The sequence below is a fragment of the Felis catus genome, chromosome B2, assembly GCF_018350175.1.
Source record: "Felis catus isolate Fca126 chromosome B2, F.catus_Fca126_mat1.0, whole genome shotgun sequence".
Taxonomy (NCBI): domain Eukaryota; kingdom Metazoa; phylum Chordata; class Mammalia; order Carnivora; family Felidae; genus Felis; species Felis catus.
Genome location: NC_058372.1, coordinates 2160546 through 2178388, shown reverse-complemented (window position 1 = coordinate 2178388; position 17843 = coordinate 2160546). Strand labels below are relative to the sequence as shown.

The 17843-nt window shown below is 46.3% G+C and overlaps 2 protein-coding genes across 3 annotated transcripts; both read left to right on the top strand.

The window, feature by feature from the left end:
- The first annotated feature begins 1357 nt into the window (after positions 1 to 1357).
- Positions 1358 to 2907, top strand: NKAPL (NFKB activating protein like). Its single transcript, XM_003985658.6, has one exon. The coding sequence runs from the start codon at positions 1476 to 1478 to the stop codon at positions 2685 to 2687; it is 1212 nt and encodes a 403-aa protein (XP_003985707.1). The 5' UTR covers positions 1358 to 1475; the 3' UTR covers positions 2688 to 2907.
- Positions 2908 to 9999: 7092 nt separating this feature from the next.
- Positions 10000 to 17740, top strand: ZSCAN26 (zinc finger and SCAN domain containing 26). Of its 2 annotated transcripts, none has more exons than XM_006931345.5 (4): positions 10000 to 10111; positions 12224 to 12703; positions 13026 to 13143; positions 16418 to 17740. In XM_006931345.5, the coding sequence occupies exons 2-4, from the start codon at positions 12284 to 12286 to the stop codon at positions 17317 to 17319; spliced, it is 1440 nt and encodes a 479-aa protein (XP_006931407.2). In that variant the 5' UTR covers positions 10000 to 10111; positions 12224 to 12283; the 3' UTR covers positions 17320 to 17740. The 2 variants fall into 2 exon arrangements, with proteins under 2 accessions (XP_006931407.2, XP_003985706.3); XM_003985657.5 differs by lacking the exon at positions 10000 to 10111 and adding an exon at positions 10118 to 10293.
- The last annotated feature ends 103 nt before the right edge of the window (positions 17741 to 17843 follow it).

The window sequence follows — 17843 nt, the reverse complement described above, 5'->3', positions numbered from 1 at the left end:
TTAGCATAGTTCAAAATCTCCTTCAGCTTCAAAACGTCCAAGGGAGAGATTTTGGTGACTTCAAAGAAGATCTGGTGAGAATACTTGGAATGCAGAGTCTCCAGCTTATTGCAAGGACACAAAATCAGCAGGATGTTCAACTGGTTGATCAAGAGGTGAAGATCAGAGGTCTTGTAGCCACTGTAATACTCCAGGGTAGGAGCCCAGTGTTTGAACTTTTTCACGTAGACGGCCAGGAGGAAGGAGTCAGCAGCTAGCTTGGAAGGGCTTTCCAGGATATAGTCCTATTCCTGCAGTCATCTCACAGATGAAGCGGCACGGGGTCAATGCCTTCATGCTGCCATGGAGATACTTAGTATATCTGCACAGGAAGTGATAGGCGATGGGAATGCTGATATCAAGTTTGAGAGTTTGCAGTTTGCCAACTTCCATGCATCTTGCTGATAAATATATAAAAATCTAATTTTATCCTATTCGATTTAATTTCCCACTTTACTGTTTAGAGTCTTAGCATCAGGAAAGCACTTATACCTAAATTCTGATTTAGTTTCTCTGTCACTTTCCAAGTCTGTTAAATAACTGAGGTCAACTTAACTACAGACAACCAAGGTGATGGTAATGCCTATGTACCTTTTAAACTAAAAGGGAAATGATCTTGCATGAAATGCTAGCCATTTCAGACAGTGAACACAGTGTATGCATAACTGGTTCCCAACCACAAAATTCCTGAAGAAATTAACCAAATTAGGAGACATCTACAAGACTGGGTTGGATGCTTCCCTGCATTTCAGGGGTGGAAACGTCTGTGAATTTTAAGAATTAAAATCATGCCTCTGGTCTTCACTTGGCTCAGAGGCTGAGCTTAAACTTTTTGATTCCAAAAGTTCTGGTGCTTGCTTCCAGTGGGAACAAGTGGGGTTTTGAAGTCTATAAACGTGCTTCGCCATGAAACTGGTGGACAGGTTCCTTTCTTAGGGATCAACAAAAGGAGCACGGGAAGTAAGGGGCTCCCACCAAGGGGTGACGATAAAGAGGACCGAGGGGAGCATGGAGACTTGAAGGGTATCAAGATGGTTAAAGGCGAATACCCAAGAGGAGTAGCAGACGTTTGAACAGTATAAGGGTCACTGGCGCAAATTCCTCTATTTGTGTCCCCGAGGGCCAAGGGCAGCGCAGGCAAATCGGAACCACGAGAGGAGCGAGAGGAGCGGCGCACCTCCACCAAATACCCCAGAGAAACCTTACGGCCTGACGCCTTCCGCCCTCGGCCGCGCGCCACGCCTTCGCCTACCAACCCACCGGAAGCGGAAGCCTTGCGGGCACCATTGTGACGCGCCTGCGTGGGCTCCGTTGCTGTGGCGCCTGCGTGGGCTCCGTTGCTGTGGCGCCTGCGTGGGCGGGAAGTGCCGGCCGTACGCAGTCTCCGTGGCCACTGCTCGGCGTTGGCCGTTTGGTTGCCGGTGGAGGCGTGGCTCATGGCCCCGGTGTCCCAGTCCCGCTATCCCGAGGACGCCGCCGGCTCTCGGAGGCGGCGACGCAGCTCTGTGGGGAGCCCGCCGTCCGCGCTGGCCAGACGCTTCCCTTGTGGAGGCCGCTCCCGCCCTCACTCCCGCGGCCGCGAGGGCCTCAGGCCTTCGTGGGGGGTGTCGGGCGTTGGCGACCCGAGTCCGCTGGGCCGATCTGAGTCTCGGGCACAGCCTTCGGGGCCCCGCAACTACGCGTTCTCGTCCTCTTCCGTCCACGCTGGCGGATACCGCTTCCATCACCACCACTATGCGGGCGACCTGCAGTGGGCCAAAGAGTATGAGAAGGAGAAGGAGGAGAGCTATCGTCAGAGGTGGCTGAAAGAGAGAGAGAGGATTGGGGAGCTGGGAGCTCCTGAGGTGTGGGGGCTCTCTCCAAAGTTTCCTGAGCCGGATTCTGATGAACATACCCCAGTGGAGGATGAAGAGGTAAAGAGTCAGGAGACCAGCAGTTCAGATTCCAGCTCCGAAGAAAACGGGAATACCAGTCGTTCAAAAAGCAAGAAAAAAAGAAAGAAAAAGTCTAAAACGAAACATAGGAAACATTCTGATAATAGTGAGAGTAATTCAGACTCCGACATTAATTCTAGTTCTGATGATAAAAAGAGGGCCAAAAAAGCCAAGAAGAGGGAAAAGAAGAAGAAACACAGGGCAAAAAGAACCAAGAAAAAGAAGAATAAGAAGACTAAGAAAGAATCCAGTGACTCCAGCTTTAAAGATTCAGAAGGGGAGTTGCCGGAAGATACCTGGATTGAGCAGTCAAAGATTACAGATACCATGGATCTAATAGGCCCAGAAGCACCTGTAATACATATCTCTCAAGATGAGAAACCTTTGAACTATGGCCATGCTCTGCTCCCAGGTGAAGGTGCAGCAATGGCTGAGTATGTGAAAGCTGGAAAGCGAATCCCACGAAGAGGTGAAATTGGGCTGACAAGTGAAGAGATTGCTTCATTTGAATGCTCAGGTTATGTCATGAGTGGTAGCAGGCATCGTAGAATGGAGGCTGTACGACTGCGTAAAGAGAACCAGATCTACAGTGCTGATGAGAAGAGAGCTCTTGCATCCTTTAACCAAGAAGAAAGACGAAAGAGAGAGAATAAGATGCTAGCCAGTTTCCGAGAGATGGTGTACAGAAAGACAAGAGGGAAAGATGACAAGTAAGGACCTTGTGTTGTACAGTGGGACTTTAACAACAATTTTATGTAATCAAAACAATATGAAAAGACTTAACGGTGCTACTGTATCTATGATGTTAGAAAGTCCTTCAAGAAAAAGCTGCTGAGATCTGTATTTATTTTTAACTTAATATGTGCACATAGTTTAAAAAATATTCAAATGCTATAGTAGAAGTTAATAAAAGGTCTTTCACCCTAGTCGCTAATTCTTCTCCCCAAAGAAATCTTTTTGAGGTCTTTTATGTCTGTTCATAAGTTCTGTGTCTATGCAAGCATATTTCAGGATAAAGCCTGGAGAGATTAACCTGAAGGTTATTTTCCCTGTTGCTCTGATTTCTCTCTCTCTTGAAGGGCCTTATGGAGCCCTTCATTTGCCCCAAGGTAGACCAGAAGAACCCCAGAAAGAAGAGAGGATTCAATTGAATGTAGACTTCTGATTGCAATTAACAGCTGGTGTTAAAAAGTAAAGATTTACTGGCTCATGAAATTGCAAAGTCCTCTAGGAGAATGGGTGTCGTGTGTGGCTTTATGCGACTCTGGCTTTCTTCTTCATCATGGGTCATTTTCCTCCTTAGGCTAGTTTCCCTTAAATAACAAAAAGGCTGCCAAAGGTCCTGGATTTGATTATATACTTCCTGGTCCACCTCTGAAGAAAGAACATTTCTGTCTTGGCATTCCAAATAAGAATCCTGAGATTCACCCTAATTGGATTAGCTTAAGTTACATGCCCACTCTCAAAAAAATGTACTGTTGCCATGGACATAGGCCCACTCCTGGAGCTGTAGGTATAGTCAGTTTATAGGCTACATACATGGGGAAGAACTGGAAGGCAGATAGGCAACCAAAAAAATGCCAAATATAGTTGTGAATGATTTCTAAAAACCAATACATGTGCTGAAAGCCAAAATTTTGCTGAAGCTTGGTTTTGAATATTGGGGAATACCTGATTGGAGGGGACATAGGGTTTATCCATAAAATAGATATAAAGAAGAAAAGATGAAGGTCTGTGGTGCTTGGAGTCTTCCAAAGAGTGGATTAGCTGCCACCTTAGACTAAGAGGACAAGGAAAGAAATGAGCAGGTATAAAGAAGAATGCATTTGGTGGAGCTCATGAAAAGGAGATCAGATCAGGAGGGACCTCATGGACAACAGAGTTGACATTGAGAACCTGGCTAGCACCAGTACTGGAGAAGACTTTAGAGTGAGCTCCACTCATGGTCTATCATAAACCTTTGTTTTTATCCAGTGACATCTGCCTGAATTTTAAGATTTCATTTCATCACTAGGCAAATTACCTCACTTGAAAAGGGGGCCCTGTGGCGCACCTGGGTGGTTCAGTTAGTTCAGTTAGCATCCGCTCCACCTCTTGATTTCAGCTCAGATCATGATCCCAGGACTTTGGCCCCATGTCAGCCCCATGTCAGGCTTGGGATTCTCTCTCCCTCTCTTTCTGCCCCTCTCCCTGGCTCATGCACTATCTCTTAAGAAGAAGGGGAAGTAGAAGCGAGGAGAAGGAGAAGAAAAAAAGAGTAAACTCCCTTTTCAAGGCTCAAGACACTACTAAGCCCCACAGAACTGAAGGTGAAGGGGTTCTAGAATCTCACAGGCAGTGTGATGTGGAAGGGCACGTTCGTCCTAGTAGATGACATTGATGCCAGACCACACTACCTTGAGAATTTCCCCAAAGAGGGTTGGGCAACACTACTAAAAACCAGTGTTACATATGTATATTTCTATTTTTAGAAACAAAGCATACAGCATTACATGCATGGACTTACACCTTGCATTTTTCACTTAATATATCTTGGAGATGTTGTAATCAGTGCATATAAATCTACCTTATTCTTTTTAATTAATGACCATAATATATTGAATGAAAGGACCATATTTTATTGGATGTTTAAGATGTTTCCTATATTTTGCAATTACACAGTATCGTAGTGAAAATCTTTGTGGATATGGCCACCAAGAAGTAGAGTTCTTGGATCAAAAGGAAAATATTTATTAAGTGCTTTTCTTTTTTTTAAATGTGTATAGTGTCTTCTTTTTTTAAGTTACTTATTTATTTTGAGAGAGAGCACTGGGGCAGGGCAGAGACAATCCCATGCAGGCTTTGTGCTGTCAGTGCAGAGCCTGATGCAAGGCTTGAACTCATGAACTTTTGAGATCATGACCTGAGCTGAAACCAAGAGTTAGATGCCTAACCGTCTGAGACACGCAGGTGCCCCTAATAGGTGCTTTTTACATACTAGGGACTATGCCAGGTGCTGGCTGTAAACCAGAGAGCAAATTAAGTTTGATCTTTGCCATCACAGAATTTTACACTCTACTGGAGGAGACAGGCCTTTAAAAAACTAACAGACAATATGTATTAATTGCAGTATGCTGTGAAGAAAATAAAGGACTAGAGACAGTAATTGGGGGACATTTTTGAAGGAGTGGTCAGGAGGGGCACCTGGGTGACTCAGTCGGTTGGGCGTCGGACTTCGGCTCAGGTCATGTTCTCACAGTTCGTGGTTCCAGCCCCGCGTTGGGCTCTGTGCTGACAGCTCAGAGCCTGGAGCCTGCTTCCGATTCTGTCTCCCTCTCTCTGGCCCTTCCCCACTCACACTCTGTCTCACTCTCTCTCTCAAAAATAAACATTTTTAAAAAAAATTTTAAAAAGGGTGTTCAGGAAAAGTTTAAGAATGTCACGTGTAAGTTCTATGTGTTTTTACATTTTAATAGGATTGCAACATTGCTTTCCAAATAAAATTTACCAGTTCTCACACCTATATCATCAACAATATCGTACTTCTAAACCTTTTGATCTTTGCCAATCTGATGGGTGAAAAGTGGCATTTTATTTTTTTATGTTCATTTAAGAGCAAAGTTGAGCATCTTTTCATATATATATATATACATGTATATATATATATATACATGTATATGTATATATACATATATATGAGTCCTATAATATTTTTGGTGTGTGTGTGTGAAGTACTCACATAGGCTTTGTCCATTTTCCTACTGGTTGGTCTTTTCTTATTAATCATAAGAATTCTTCAAATAATAAATTATCTCTCTCTCACATGTCTTGGAAATATTTCCCCTCTTGTCTGCCTTCTGAATAGCTTTTCTGAGAAACACTTGATCATATTGTTCTTTAAAGCCCAAAGATTTCCTAATACTAGCCAATTAAATATCTTTGTCTTTTTCACTTGGCAGAAAGATGCAGTTGAGGAGCTGTGCCTTCTGAGAAGGCAAGGCAGAATTAGAGGGTTTTGCCAACATGATAAAATACGCACAATGCAGCACACAGTGCAATGCTCACAGCAGAGTTCCCATGACGGTATTCCGTGCCATCAGTAGGATTGACTTGCTGGTTAATGTTGTTATTAGGGTCCTGCCAATATATCTGCCTTAAAACAAGACTGTGAGATTTATAATTTGATTACAGATCATGTTGTCTCAGGGGAGCTAATAAAAGGCAGTAGAACTTTTCCTTTTTAAGTAGTGTTGCCCAGAGTACATGGTTATGGGTTGTGGAATAGAAGAAAAACAGAACAACAAAAAATTTGTGTCATATTTAGGCTTCAAAAACCATCAGAATCATTGTTTACTAAACTCTACTCAAGGAGCCAGTTGAACAGATCAAATAGCTTGAATTAACCACCAGAGTTACACTGAGGGTTTTTATTTTTTTTATTATTATTATTACTTTATTTATTACTTTATTTATTTAAGAGAGAGAGTAAGGGGAGAGGGGCAGAGGGAGAGAGAGGGAGAATCTTTTTTTTTTTATTTTTTTTTAACGTTTATTTATTTTTTTGAGACAGAGAGAGAGAGCATGAACAGGGGAGGGGCAGAGAGACAGGGAGACACAGAATCTGAAGCAGGCTCCAGGCTCTGAGCTGTCAGCACAGAGCCCGAAGCGAGGCTCAAACCCACGGACTGTGAGATCATGACCTGAGCCATGATCTGAGCCGAAGTCGGACACTTAACCGACTGAGCTACCCAGGCACCCCGGAGAGGGCGAATCTTAAGCGGGCTCCAGATCCACCTGAAGTCCGACTTGGGGATCAATCCCATGACCCTGGGATCATGACCTGAGCTGAAATCAAGAGTCAGATGCTCACCCGACTGAGCCACCCAGGCACCCCAACACTTAGTTTTATTCAGTACTGAGAAACAGCCCAAGAAAGCAAATTAGATTGGCTACTGCTGTTTAATTACAATCCATAAATTTTGTGAGACATCGTTAATTTTACCATGAGCCATTATTTTATGACTTTGGGGGATTATGTAAAATAGTGTTTCACGAGATATAAAAACTCCTCAACTGGAATAAGGGGTTCTAATGAGGATTTCGCGGTAGATTTTCTCCTTTTCTTCACCTTCTCCTTCTTTAGCACAAGAGGAGATATTTTCTACCTATAGCTATAAGCAACTTAGGGAGTAAGAAATTATTAATTTGGCAAATAGCTGTCTTTTTATTCTTAACAAATTCAGGGGCATTTTTATGAGAATCCTTGTAAGATTTCACAGTCTTGAGGGAGGGTTTTTTTTTTTTTTTTGAGATGTATATGGTTTTGGCATATAAAGGTAGTATCCATCTATTCCTATTTTATTAGGAGTTTCCCCTTTTAATCAGAAATGCATGTCAAATTTTATTAAATGACTTATTAGCATTTAGGGATCATAGGATTTTTCTTTATTTGCCTATTAATAAGATGGCTTAAAGTTATAGATCTCCAGGCGCCTGGGTGGCTCAGTCTGTTAAGTGTCCAACTTTGGCACAGGTCACAATCTCGAGGTTCATGGCTTCAAACCCTGTGTCAGGCTCTTAGTTATCAGGCGCCTGGGTGGCTCAGTCTGTTAAGTGTCCAACTTTGGCACAGGTCACAATCTCGAGGTTCATGGCTTCAAACCCTGTGTCAGGCTCTTAGTTATCAGTGCGGAGCCAGCTTTGATTCCTCTGTCTCCCTCTCTCTCTGCCTCTCCCCGACTCTCTCTCTTGAGCATGCGCGCTCTCTCTCTGTCTCTCAAAGATAAATACACGTTGAAAAGAATTATAGATTTCCTAATATTAAACTATGAATTAAATTTATTGGACTCATTTGTAGGTTTTTGGTTGTTTGTACCACTCACTGGTCACATAATTTTCTATTTAAAATTCAGAATAATGATGGGGCACCTCGGTGGCTCAGTTGGTTAAACATTTGACTCTTGATTTTAGCAAGCCCTGTGTCAGGCTCCTCGTTAGCAGCACAGAACCTGCTTGGGATTCTCCTTCTCTCCCTCTCTCTCCCTGCTTGCACTCTCCCTCTCCCAAAATAAATAAATGAACTTTAAAAATTTCAGAATAGTAATATCTTGCCATACGGGTGGAAGCAGAGAGAAATGCAGAAAGCATCATTACAAAAAGATAACTGCTAATCTTATGCTATAGCATGGTAGCATGACTTGTAATGCAATTGTGCCTCTAGTGATCATATAGAAAAGGAAACTTTTATTTTGAATATCTTAAGAATGGACCTGATGAAAACAAACAGACCACCATTTTGTTTACAAAAATAAGGATAATTCTGGGGGTGCCTGGGTGGCTCAGTTGGTTGGGCGTCCGACTTCAGCTCAGGTCACAATCTCGTGGTCCGTGAGTTCGAGCCCCGCGTCGGGCTCTGTGCTGACAGCTCACAGCCTGGAGCCTGTTTCAGATTCTCTGTCGCCCCCTCTCTCTGCCCCTCCCCTGCTCATGCTCTGTCTCTGTCTGTCTCAAAAACAAATAGTAACATTAAAAAAATAAAAAACAAACAAACAAAACAAAACTAAGGATAATTCTGGAAAATGAAAATCTCAAGTATGAAAATTGATTTTTGTTATCAGCAACATGTAGACTATCCTGGTAAAAGTAGCATTTTTATTTATTCTCATCTACATCTACCCCTTCCAAAAGATACAGACTACTTAAATTAAAAATGCGCACCTTGAATTTTGTAAAAATACTTTGTTAACCTGCATTACTGGTTTTGGTTTTCATGGGATATTCAATACAATGCCAATAATCTGAGCCTTGATACTATGAGTGACATTTAAGAAGCCAGTCATCGTAGGGAGTTTGAAAGGGGCAGTAAATGAATTAAGATCTTTACTTCCTTTTTTAAAATTTTATTTGTTTGTTTGTTTGTTTGTTTATTTATTGAGAGAATATGAGAGGGGGAGGGGTAGAGAGACAGAGGGAGAGAGAGAATCACAAGTAGGCTCCATGCTGCCAGCACAGAGCGTGACATGGGACTTGATCCCACAAACTGTGAGATCATGATCTGAGCTGAAATCAAGAGCTGGGCTCTCAAGTGACTGAGCCACCCAGGCACTCCTATTTACTTCCTTTTTAAATTAAATTTTATAGTTATCCCTTATATAATTGGTGTAAAATATATAAGCCCTTCTTTAGAAAGAGAGAAAATCAGACATGAGTTTTCTGTTCAAGAAAAAATGTTAAGTTCTAATTAGTAAAATATTTGCATTCATTGGATTTGTTTGCCTTAGGAAGTTTTAAAGTGAACATGTTTCGTTGCTACTTTAAAAGATACTTCCAAGCTTCTGGCACCCAAGGAGGAAAGGGTAACTCTCCTTGTCACAATGAAAGGTGTTTTTTTTTTCTTTTGTTCTGATCATTTCAATGCTGAAGACACTGAATAAATTACCTGTCATAAAACAATGATTAGTATGATATTTAATGCTTTTTCAAAACTATTAATTAATCAGACGTTTGTTTAGATTTTTAAAAGGACTTACCTCATTCAAAGACTCTAAATACAGTTTTTGGTAAAATGAACAAGAGGGAATATTCTGTATTCTTCTGTAGAATTTTTGGTAAAGTGATATCTAATGCTTTTTCCCCTGAAACCTACATTCATTGCAAAGTATTGTAGATTATCCTTTTACAGTAATAGACTTAAATTTCATTACCTTAAGTATTCCAGTTCAAATACATTTTCATTGTTCAATTTAATCTTCAGATCTTTGCTACTATGAAAAAAGGGGAAAAACCCCATGCGTTGACTTTTTTTTTTTTTTTTTGCCATTGCGTTTAACGACTGTTTAAATCGGGGAGAAATGGAAAAGCATGTGACCGTGTTTAATTTATGAAGCAGCAAAGTGGAAACGACGGCTCGTCAGGGAAACACTGAACTGGGCTAGCCTGTTTTTGTTTGAAGGAAATTAAGTCCGGCTTAAAAAAGAGAAAAGCCCGCGCGCGCACCTGCACACCGCGGTAGGTCGGGTTGAGCCGGGCACCATCGAGCCGCGGTCCTCCGCGTGCCTAGAGCGGAAGCGACGTCGCGCTGGGGAGCGGGTGTTGGCGCTCGGCGCGTAGCGCGGACGGTGCCGGAGCGAGCGTGGCTGCGCCTGCTCGTCAGCTGTCGGGTGCGTAGTGGCAGTGCTGGGGCTTGGGAGGGCCTGCGGCCGAGACTGGGGGGCAGTGGGGCCCCGGGTGCAGGGAAACGCTCGGCGACGAAGGAGCGGGGCGGGAGATGTCCGCTGAACTGGGCACAGCGTCGGCTGCACAGGCGTCGTCCCCTGAGCGCAGTGTTAAATCCCTATCGAAGGTAAGCCTCGGAGGCTGGTACTGGAGCAGAAACCTGAAGGACATGGTGAGACCGATGTGGCCTTTGGGGGACGAGCTTTCAGGCAGAGGGAACCGCCTGCTTGACGCACCGGAGGAGTAGCCAGGCCCCCAGGCCACCGTGGGCGGGGCTCAGTGTGCGGCGTGGTGTGGAGGTTTTGGGGGGCATCTGTAGTTGGGGACTCACGATGAGATGAGACCCGAGGGGCTCTTGAACCAGAAAAGTGGTCAGTAGCGGCCAGATTGCTGACCTACCTGGAAGGTGGAGCCAGCAGGCTTTGCTGTTGGAGCAGATGTGCATTGTGAGAAAGAAGGCAACGATCAGCCCAAGGGTTTGGCCTGCGGCTGCAAGAGCTGCTGAAGAAAAGATCTGAGCTTGAGCTTTGGGACCTTGTGTCAGTTATTTAGCTGTCCGTGTCCCGGTACCTTGCTCTGTAGAGTGAAATTTGCACTCGTGTCTTGATGCAATTGTGTGAGGATTAAATGCATAACTTTCGTAAAGTACATACAACAGTTATGGGGCGCCTGGGTGGCTCAGCCGGTTAATCATCTGACTTCGGCTCAGGTCATGATCTCTCGGTTCGTAAGTTCAAGCCCCGAGTCAGGCTCTATGCTGACAGCTCAGAGGCTGGAGCCTGCCTCGGATTCTGTGTCTCCCTCTCTGGCTGCCCCTCCTCTGCTCATGCTCTGTCTCTGTCTGTCCCCAAAATAAATAAAACATTAAAAAATTTAAAAAAGTACATGCAACAGTTGTGCTGGCTTATTGTTTCATTATGCTGAGACATGAAGGGTGTGTGGGCACAAATGAGAAAATTGGACGATGAGGAGTGTTCCAGGAAGGAGCAGGACTTGAGAGGACCCAGGAACAGGAGAGCATTGAAAGTCTGAGGAACTGAAAGTTCACTAGTCATAAGAAAATTTTAATTTTTTTTTTTTGAGAGGGAAAGAGACCGAATTCAAGTGGGGGAGGGGCAGAGAGAGAAGGAGACACAGAATCCGAAGCAGGCTCCAGGCTCTGAGCTGTCAGCACAGAGCCAGACATGGGGCTCGAACCCACGGACTGGGGAATCATGACCTAAGCCAAAGTCGTACACTTAACCGACTGAGCCACCCGGGTGCTCTGGATTTGACTTTTTGTATCTTAGGTCTATTTTTTGACCAAAAGAAAAAAACATATATGTATGTGTTAGCTGGGACTTACCACGCACACATCCTGGACTATATAACAGCAAGCTGTATTTGGAGCCTAACTGGGTTTTATAGCTCTTTTTAAACCCAGGAGCCATTTTTCACAATTCATTTAGATGTCTGTGTAATCCAGAACAATACTTTTCGTTTATGTGAAATCGACTGTTTTGAGGATTCCATGTCTGTTGTAGATAAGATTCCTTTGGGATTTATCAGAAAGTCTCCTCATTATTAGATTCATGTTGAATATTTAGTGAAAATGCTGCATAAGTGATAAGGCAGAAGGTCAGTAGTTGTCTGTTGCTGTTGCCAGGCTTGATCATTTGATTAGGTTTGTGGCTGCCAGACATCTCCATTTATTTCCCTTTGTAATTAATACACAGTTAGCATGATGATTCTTTGAGACCGTGAGAATGCCCTTTTACCCAGTTCTTTTGCCCAGTGCCTTTGCCCATGTGGTCCTTGATTCAGTTGGTTATTTCCTCAAGCTGCAAAATGGTGATTTTTCAGATGTGTTATTCCTGCTCTGTCAGCCGGCAATCTTATGTAGAACAGAGTTTTCTCATTCTGTATGTGTGTTCCATTTTTAGGAATGGTGGTTTCAGAGAAAGAAAATTTGATAGCGATTATTGCAAATGTATAAGCCCAACCAAGGCGTGTTGCTGTTGTTATTATTGTTCCTACTACTGTTATTGTTTCCGTGATTCTTGGTTTTACATTTTCAGGAGGAGACCATCAAAAGGAAGTTTTCTGAAGCAGAGAGAGCAAACACGCTGACACTGGGGATGGCGACAGCACCGCTCGGTGCCCGTTCCCCAGCTCCTCTGAATCTGAAGAAGGAGGTGCTTCGGAGCATGAAGGGGGATCCCCACTCTACTGGGGAACAGGGAGTCCGGCTGCCAGGAGCCGGCACAGGCCTGGGGCAGGAACCGTTGTGCAAACAGTTCAGGCAGTTGCGCTATGAGGAGACCACAGGGCCCCGGGAGGCGCTGCGCCGGCTCCGCGAGCTGTGCCGCCAGTGGCTGCGGCCCGAGACGCACAGCAAGGAGCAGATCCTGGAGCTGCTGGTGCTGGAGCAGTTCCTGACCATCCTGCCCGCCGAGCTCCAGGCTCGGGTGCGGGAGCACCATCCGGAGAGCGGGGACGAGGTGGTGGTTGTTCTGGAGGATTTGCAGCCAGAGCTTGGAGACGCAGGAAAGCAGGCGGTGAGGACCAGATGCGCCCTTTTGCAGGAAAGCAGGAGTTGGGACCTGGGCCCGGAGGCGAGGGCATGAGCTGGGTACCCGGGGAGGGCCTGCGGAGCTCCTGTTCGGGTTCTTTCCTGTCCGGTGCTCAGAGCCATTGGCTCGTCCCACGGCGTCACCTGCTGTCCCCCGGGAGGGACCGGCCGTGCTGCTTCCCCAGCCTCTTCTTTGTCCCCTGGGCTTTCTCCTTCTTCTTCTCACGTGGGAGTGTCTCTCTGAACAGCACTTTCCTCCTCAGCCCACAGGTCCCTAACTGTCCCTGCATGTCCCCGCATGTCCCTAGGACCCAGGCCAGGCTGAAGAGCAGATGATGCTGGCGGGGGCGGCAGTCCCTGTGGAAGCAGTGCGGGGGCAGCGCACCCAGCCGGAGCGTGAAGTTCTGGAGCCTGAAGGAGACAAGGGTAAGAAGCAGCTGCGTCTCGGGGCGGGCGAGAGGTGGGCATCGGCGTCCCTTCCGAGGCCCCGCTGTCGTGTTTGTCTTGAGGTGGCTCTGTCGAGGTGTGGTGTCCACGTGGTGGAGTTCACTCTGAGAGTTTGGTCCGTTTGTCTCCTCAGACAGGAAGACAGTCCGTGATGCAGTCGCTGCCGCAGTCAGGACTGGAGGACTCTCGTCCCCCCACATTTCCCCCCATCCTTTCCATGGTGTTTGTGTTCAGCCGAAACAGGACTTCTCCTGCCCTGGCCTTCTCCTTCCCTCCTTCACTGCAGGGGTGAATAAAGAAAGGATGGCTGGTTTCTCACCCAGCCCATGCTCCATTGCTCATTTTTTTCTTGTCTCCTTCAAATTACTGTATAATTATCACTTTTATTTCCAAACGTCACCTAGGTTAGTTTTTACTCTACTGTATTGTCTTCGTCATTGAAATCCGCCTTTCTTGTTTCTGTTGCTTACGTTTCTCCCCCTCTGTCCGGCCTTACAGTCCTGCTTCCTGCTACTTGTGTCATCTCAGTGCTTCGCTGGGATTCTTACCTCCTGCTCCTTCTCCATCATTTACACTGTTAGATTCATTAACGCTGTTCCCGTCCCTAAAACCCTTCAGTGAGCTGAGTTATGCTATTCTTTCTACATATGTTTTTTTTATCATTTGAAAAATTCCATGATCAAAAGGAAGAAATAAAACCAAGAAGAAACCTACCACCTGCAGTGACTTCCAGCAGGCAGTGAGAGAGGCCTCCCCGGCAGTGGTGTCTGTTGCCTTCTCAGCCTCACATCTATGAGCTTGACTTTACCAGTTTGCTTGAGACTTTTAGCACTGACGGTTCCATGTCCTGGGAAACCCCTGAGTCCGTTCCCCTGTGGCCCCCTCACACCACGGGTCCCCTTAGTCCAGATGAATCAGGACGGTCTATCCCCCTGTGGTCCCATCACACCATGGGTCCCCTTAGTCCTGGACGAATGAGGATGGTCTGTCCCCCCGTGGCCCCATCACACTGCATGTCCCCTGAGTCCTGGACAAATCAGGACTGTCCTTCCCCCTGTGACCCTATCACACCGTGGGTCCCCTTCATGCTGAGCTACATTCTGTTTCCCACTTGCTCCTTGCTGTTTGTCTCCTCTGAGTTTCTCCTGCCACGTTTCTTCTGTCTGGAGTAATTTGTCCTCGCTTTCCCTAATTCGTACTCATCCTTCAGGGCCTTAGACCTCCCTTTCTCAACCTTCCCAAGGTCCCCCAAACCTGGACGACTTTTCTGTGGAAAAGGACCTGTGTTCCTAGAGCTCCAAGATTTCTCCCATTTGACCACATCGTATTGTTGCTGGTTCATGTCTTTTTTTCTCCTGCCAGAAAAGGGCCGGACATTGTTTTGTTTCCTGAGTCTGCTACGGCTCCTGGGTCGAACAGACCCTCAGTAAATGTTTGATGAATGGCTGATTGTGATTCTAAACCTTCTTTTACCTTCTTTCCACCTCCCCTGTTCAATTTCTGAGTCTGTTCAAAGGTCCGCCTAATGGAAATTTGCTGAGCAAAGTAGCTGAAAGAGAGGGGCCTGACTTTTGTGAACAGCCTTGCGGAAATGAATTTAGGCCCTGTCATCCATGATGGGCACTATTTGAAATGCAACAAGTAGATCCTTGACGCTGTTCCTTGCCCTCTGGGTCTGTTGAAAATGCTATTTTACACTCAAAGTTCAAGTTATTTTCTGGTTTCAAGACATTCCCATCTTTTTAGTGCTTATGTCGTTATATCATGGCTGGTAAAGGATCGCTCCTGTCTTCCTGTAACCCCTCCCTCCCCTGTGGGCGGCCTCCCTCCTGCAGAGGGCCTACACACACCAAGTGGCTTGTCCCGCTGAATCTTCCTGCCCCACACGGGACCCGAGGTCTCTGGTGGCTCCTTACCGGTTGTCCACATCACACTGACCCTCGCATGCTCTCACCTTACACTGCCTGCTGCTTTCTGTGGCCCACACTGATGAACTCGCGTTGGCTGGTTATTCCTGCTGCTTACAATGGCTCCTGCCTGTCCTTCTCGCTTTGCATCTTTGTTCTCACTCCTGTCCTCTTCACCCGCCTGTGCCTGCGGGCCTGAGCTTCGGTGTTATCCGCAGACATTGCTTACGGTCTTTCACGTACCAGAAACGTGAGCTAATTATCCCGGCACCGAGGTCCCCGTCTTGTTGAACTGCACAGGAAGGCAGCTGCTGCTGTCCAAGGGTATCGGGAAAGTCCAAGACACTTTTGTCAACTTCATGTCACCCTCAAGGTCTTGTGGTCCAGTGGTTTTGATTCACTGGAGGACACTGAGCCCAGAGGGTTTAAATCACCTTTCTAAGATTACACAGCTAAACAGTGATACAGTGGGCACTGTGTCCACGTTTCTTCATTTCCGGTGCTTTCCCTCGTGAGCCCCAAGGTCCTCAGTTGACCTCACTTTAAAAAAATTTTTTTTTAAATGTTTGTTTATTTTTGAGAGAGAGAGGGGGAGGGAGAGAGACCGTGAGCAGGGAGGGGTGGAGAGAGGGAGACCCAGAATCTGAAGCAGGCTCCAGGCTCTGAGCTGTCAGCACAAAGCTCGATGTGGGGTTCGAACTCATGAACTGCTAGATCATGACCTGAGCCAAAGTTGGACGCTCAACCAACTGAGCCACCCAGGTGCCCTGACCTCATTTTTTTATACTTCAGCTGACAAACCATTTTGAAGAACGTATAGGCAGGCCTTTTAAGACTGTTTCCTTGTTTGCTAACTGTGTGCTGTGTATATCACATATAAAGTTCAAACCAATGGGGATAAGCTGCCTCCTACCACAATCCCCATCCTCCCCCGAGCAGCCACCGTTAACAGTTTCTTGTGTCCCCTTGCACGTATGTCCTGTGCAGACACACACAACCACAGCATTTCTACCAGCATACACGGCTTGCTTTAAATTTATTCCTCCTAGGGGCGCCTGGGTGGCTCCGTCGGTTGGGCGTCCGACTTCGGCCCAGGTGATGATCTCGTGGTCCGTGAGTTCGAGCCCTGCGTCGGGCTCTGTGCTGACAGCTCAGAGCCTGGAGCCTGTTTCAGGTTCTGTGTCTCCCTCTCTCTCTGACCTTCCCCCATTCATGCTCTGTCTCTCTCTGTCTCAAAAATGAATAAACGTTAAAAAAAAAAATTTAAATTTATTCCTCCTAAATGCAAGTTCCTTTCCCAAAGCATCAAAAACCAAGTAATTGGTGATATATGTTTAATGTTTCAGGTGAGAAGACCAGGGTTGAGAACGGGAAGGTATTTGCAGAGACAGACTCTTGTGGAGGAGTGGAATCAGCCAGGAAAGTATCTGAACCCGTAGAGCCTCGTTCTGAGGAATCTCACTTGGAAAGGCAGCGGGTCGAGCCCAAGGAGAAGCCCGAGTATAAATGCTCAGAATGTGGGGAGGGCTTCTCCCGCCACTCGGACCTGGTCACACACGAAGGCGCGCACACGCGAGGGAAGCTCTGTGAGTCTGCGGCGTGTCACGGTACTGGTCTTACTGGACGTCAGAAAACCCGCTCTCGAGAGAAAGGTCATCAGTGTCACGAGTGTGGGAAAGCCTTTCAGAGGAGTTCACACCTTGTCAGACACCAGAAAATCCATCTTGGCGAGAAGCCTTACCAGTGCAAAGAGTGCGGGAAGGTATTTAGCCAGAACACAGGCCTCTTGGAACACCTCCGGATCCACACTGGAGAGAAGCCTTACCTGTGCATCCACTGTGGGAAGACCTTCCGACGCAGCTCCCACCTCAACCGGCACCAGAGAATCCACAGTCAGGAGGAGCCCTGTGAGTGCCAGGAGTGTGGGAAAACCTTCAGCCAGGCCCTTCTCCTCACCCACCACCAGAGGACCCACAGCCACTCCGGAAGCCATCGCTGTAATGAGTGTGGGAAAGCCTTCAGTCTGACTTCAGACCTCATTCGACACCATAGGATTCACACCGGAGAGAAGCCGTTCAAGTGTGACATTTGCCAGAAAGCCTTCCGCCTAAACTCCCACCTGGCTCAGCACGTGAGGATCCACAAGGAAGAAAAACCCTATGAGTGTAACAAATGCGGAGAAGCCTTCAGGCAGAGGTCGGGGCTTTTTCAGCATCAGAGATATCACCACAGAGACAGTATGGCTTGACGGGGCGTCCTCTCTGCGGAGACCATCACAGACAGGATGTCGACAAGCAAACAGCACATCAGGAAGAGTCACTGCGGCCAATTCTAGCCTCACAGAACTCGGGGGGGGGGGGCCCACACGGGAGGCTGTGCGCATCCACTTGTGCTCAGCCTTGGCCCATAGAGATCTGACCCTAGAGGGTACCATGGGAACAAGAGCATTCTTTACTGCAGGACTTCTCTGAGCCTTTAACATGGTAAATGCTTGATTGTGCATCTCCAGGCAGTAGAGAGCCTCATGATTGAGTTAGGGCTTTGAAGTCAGCAGCAAGTCACATATCCACAGATTTATAGGCTTAAACGGAACAAGAGCAGGTTGATAATTTTACATCTGGTGCAGCAACAATGCCTATAAAATAAAACTAATGACATTTGGAAATATACCACTCTTAAAGGTGTCTTAAAGTGCAGGTTTAATGGTGGACATTTTCCCCCAGTGGTTTTATTAATCACCCCCTACTGGCATCCCCCCCCCCCCACCATCTG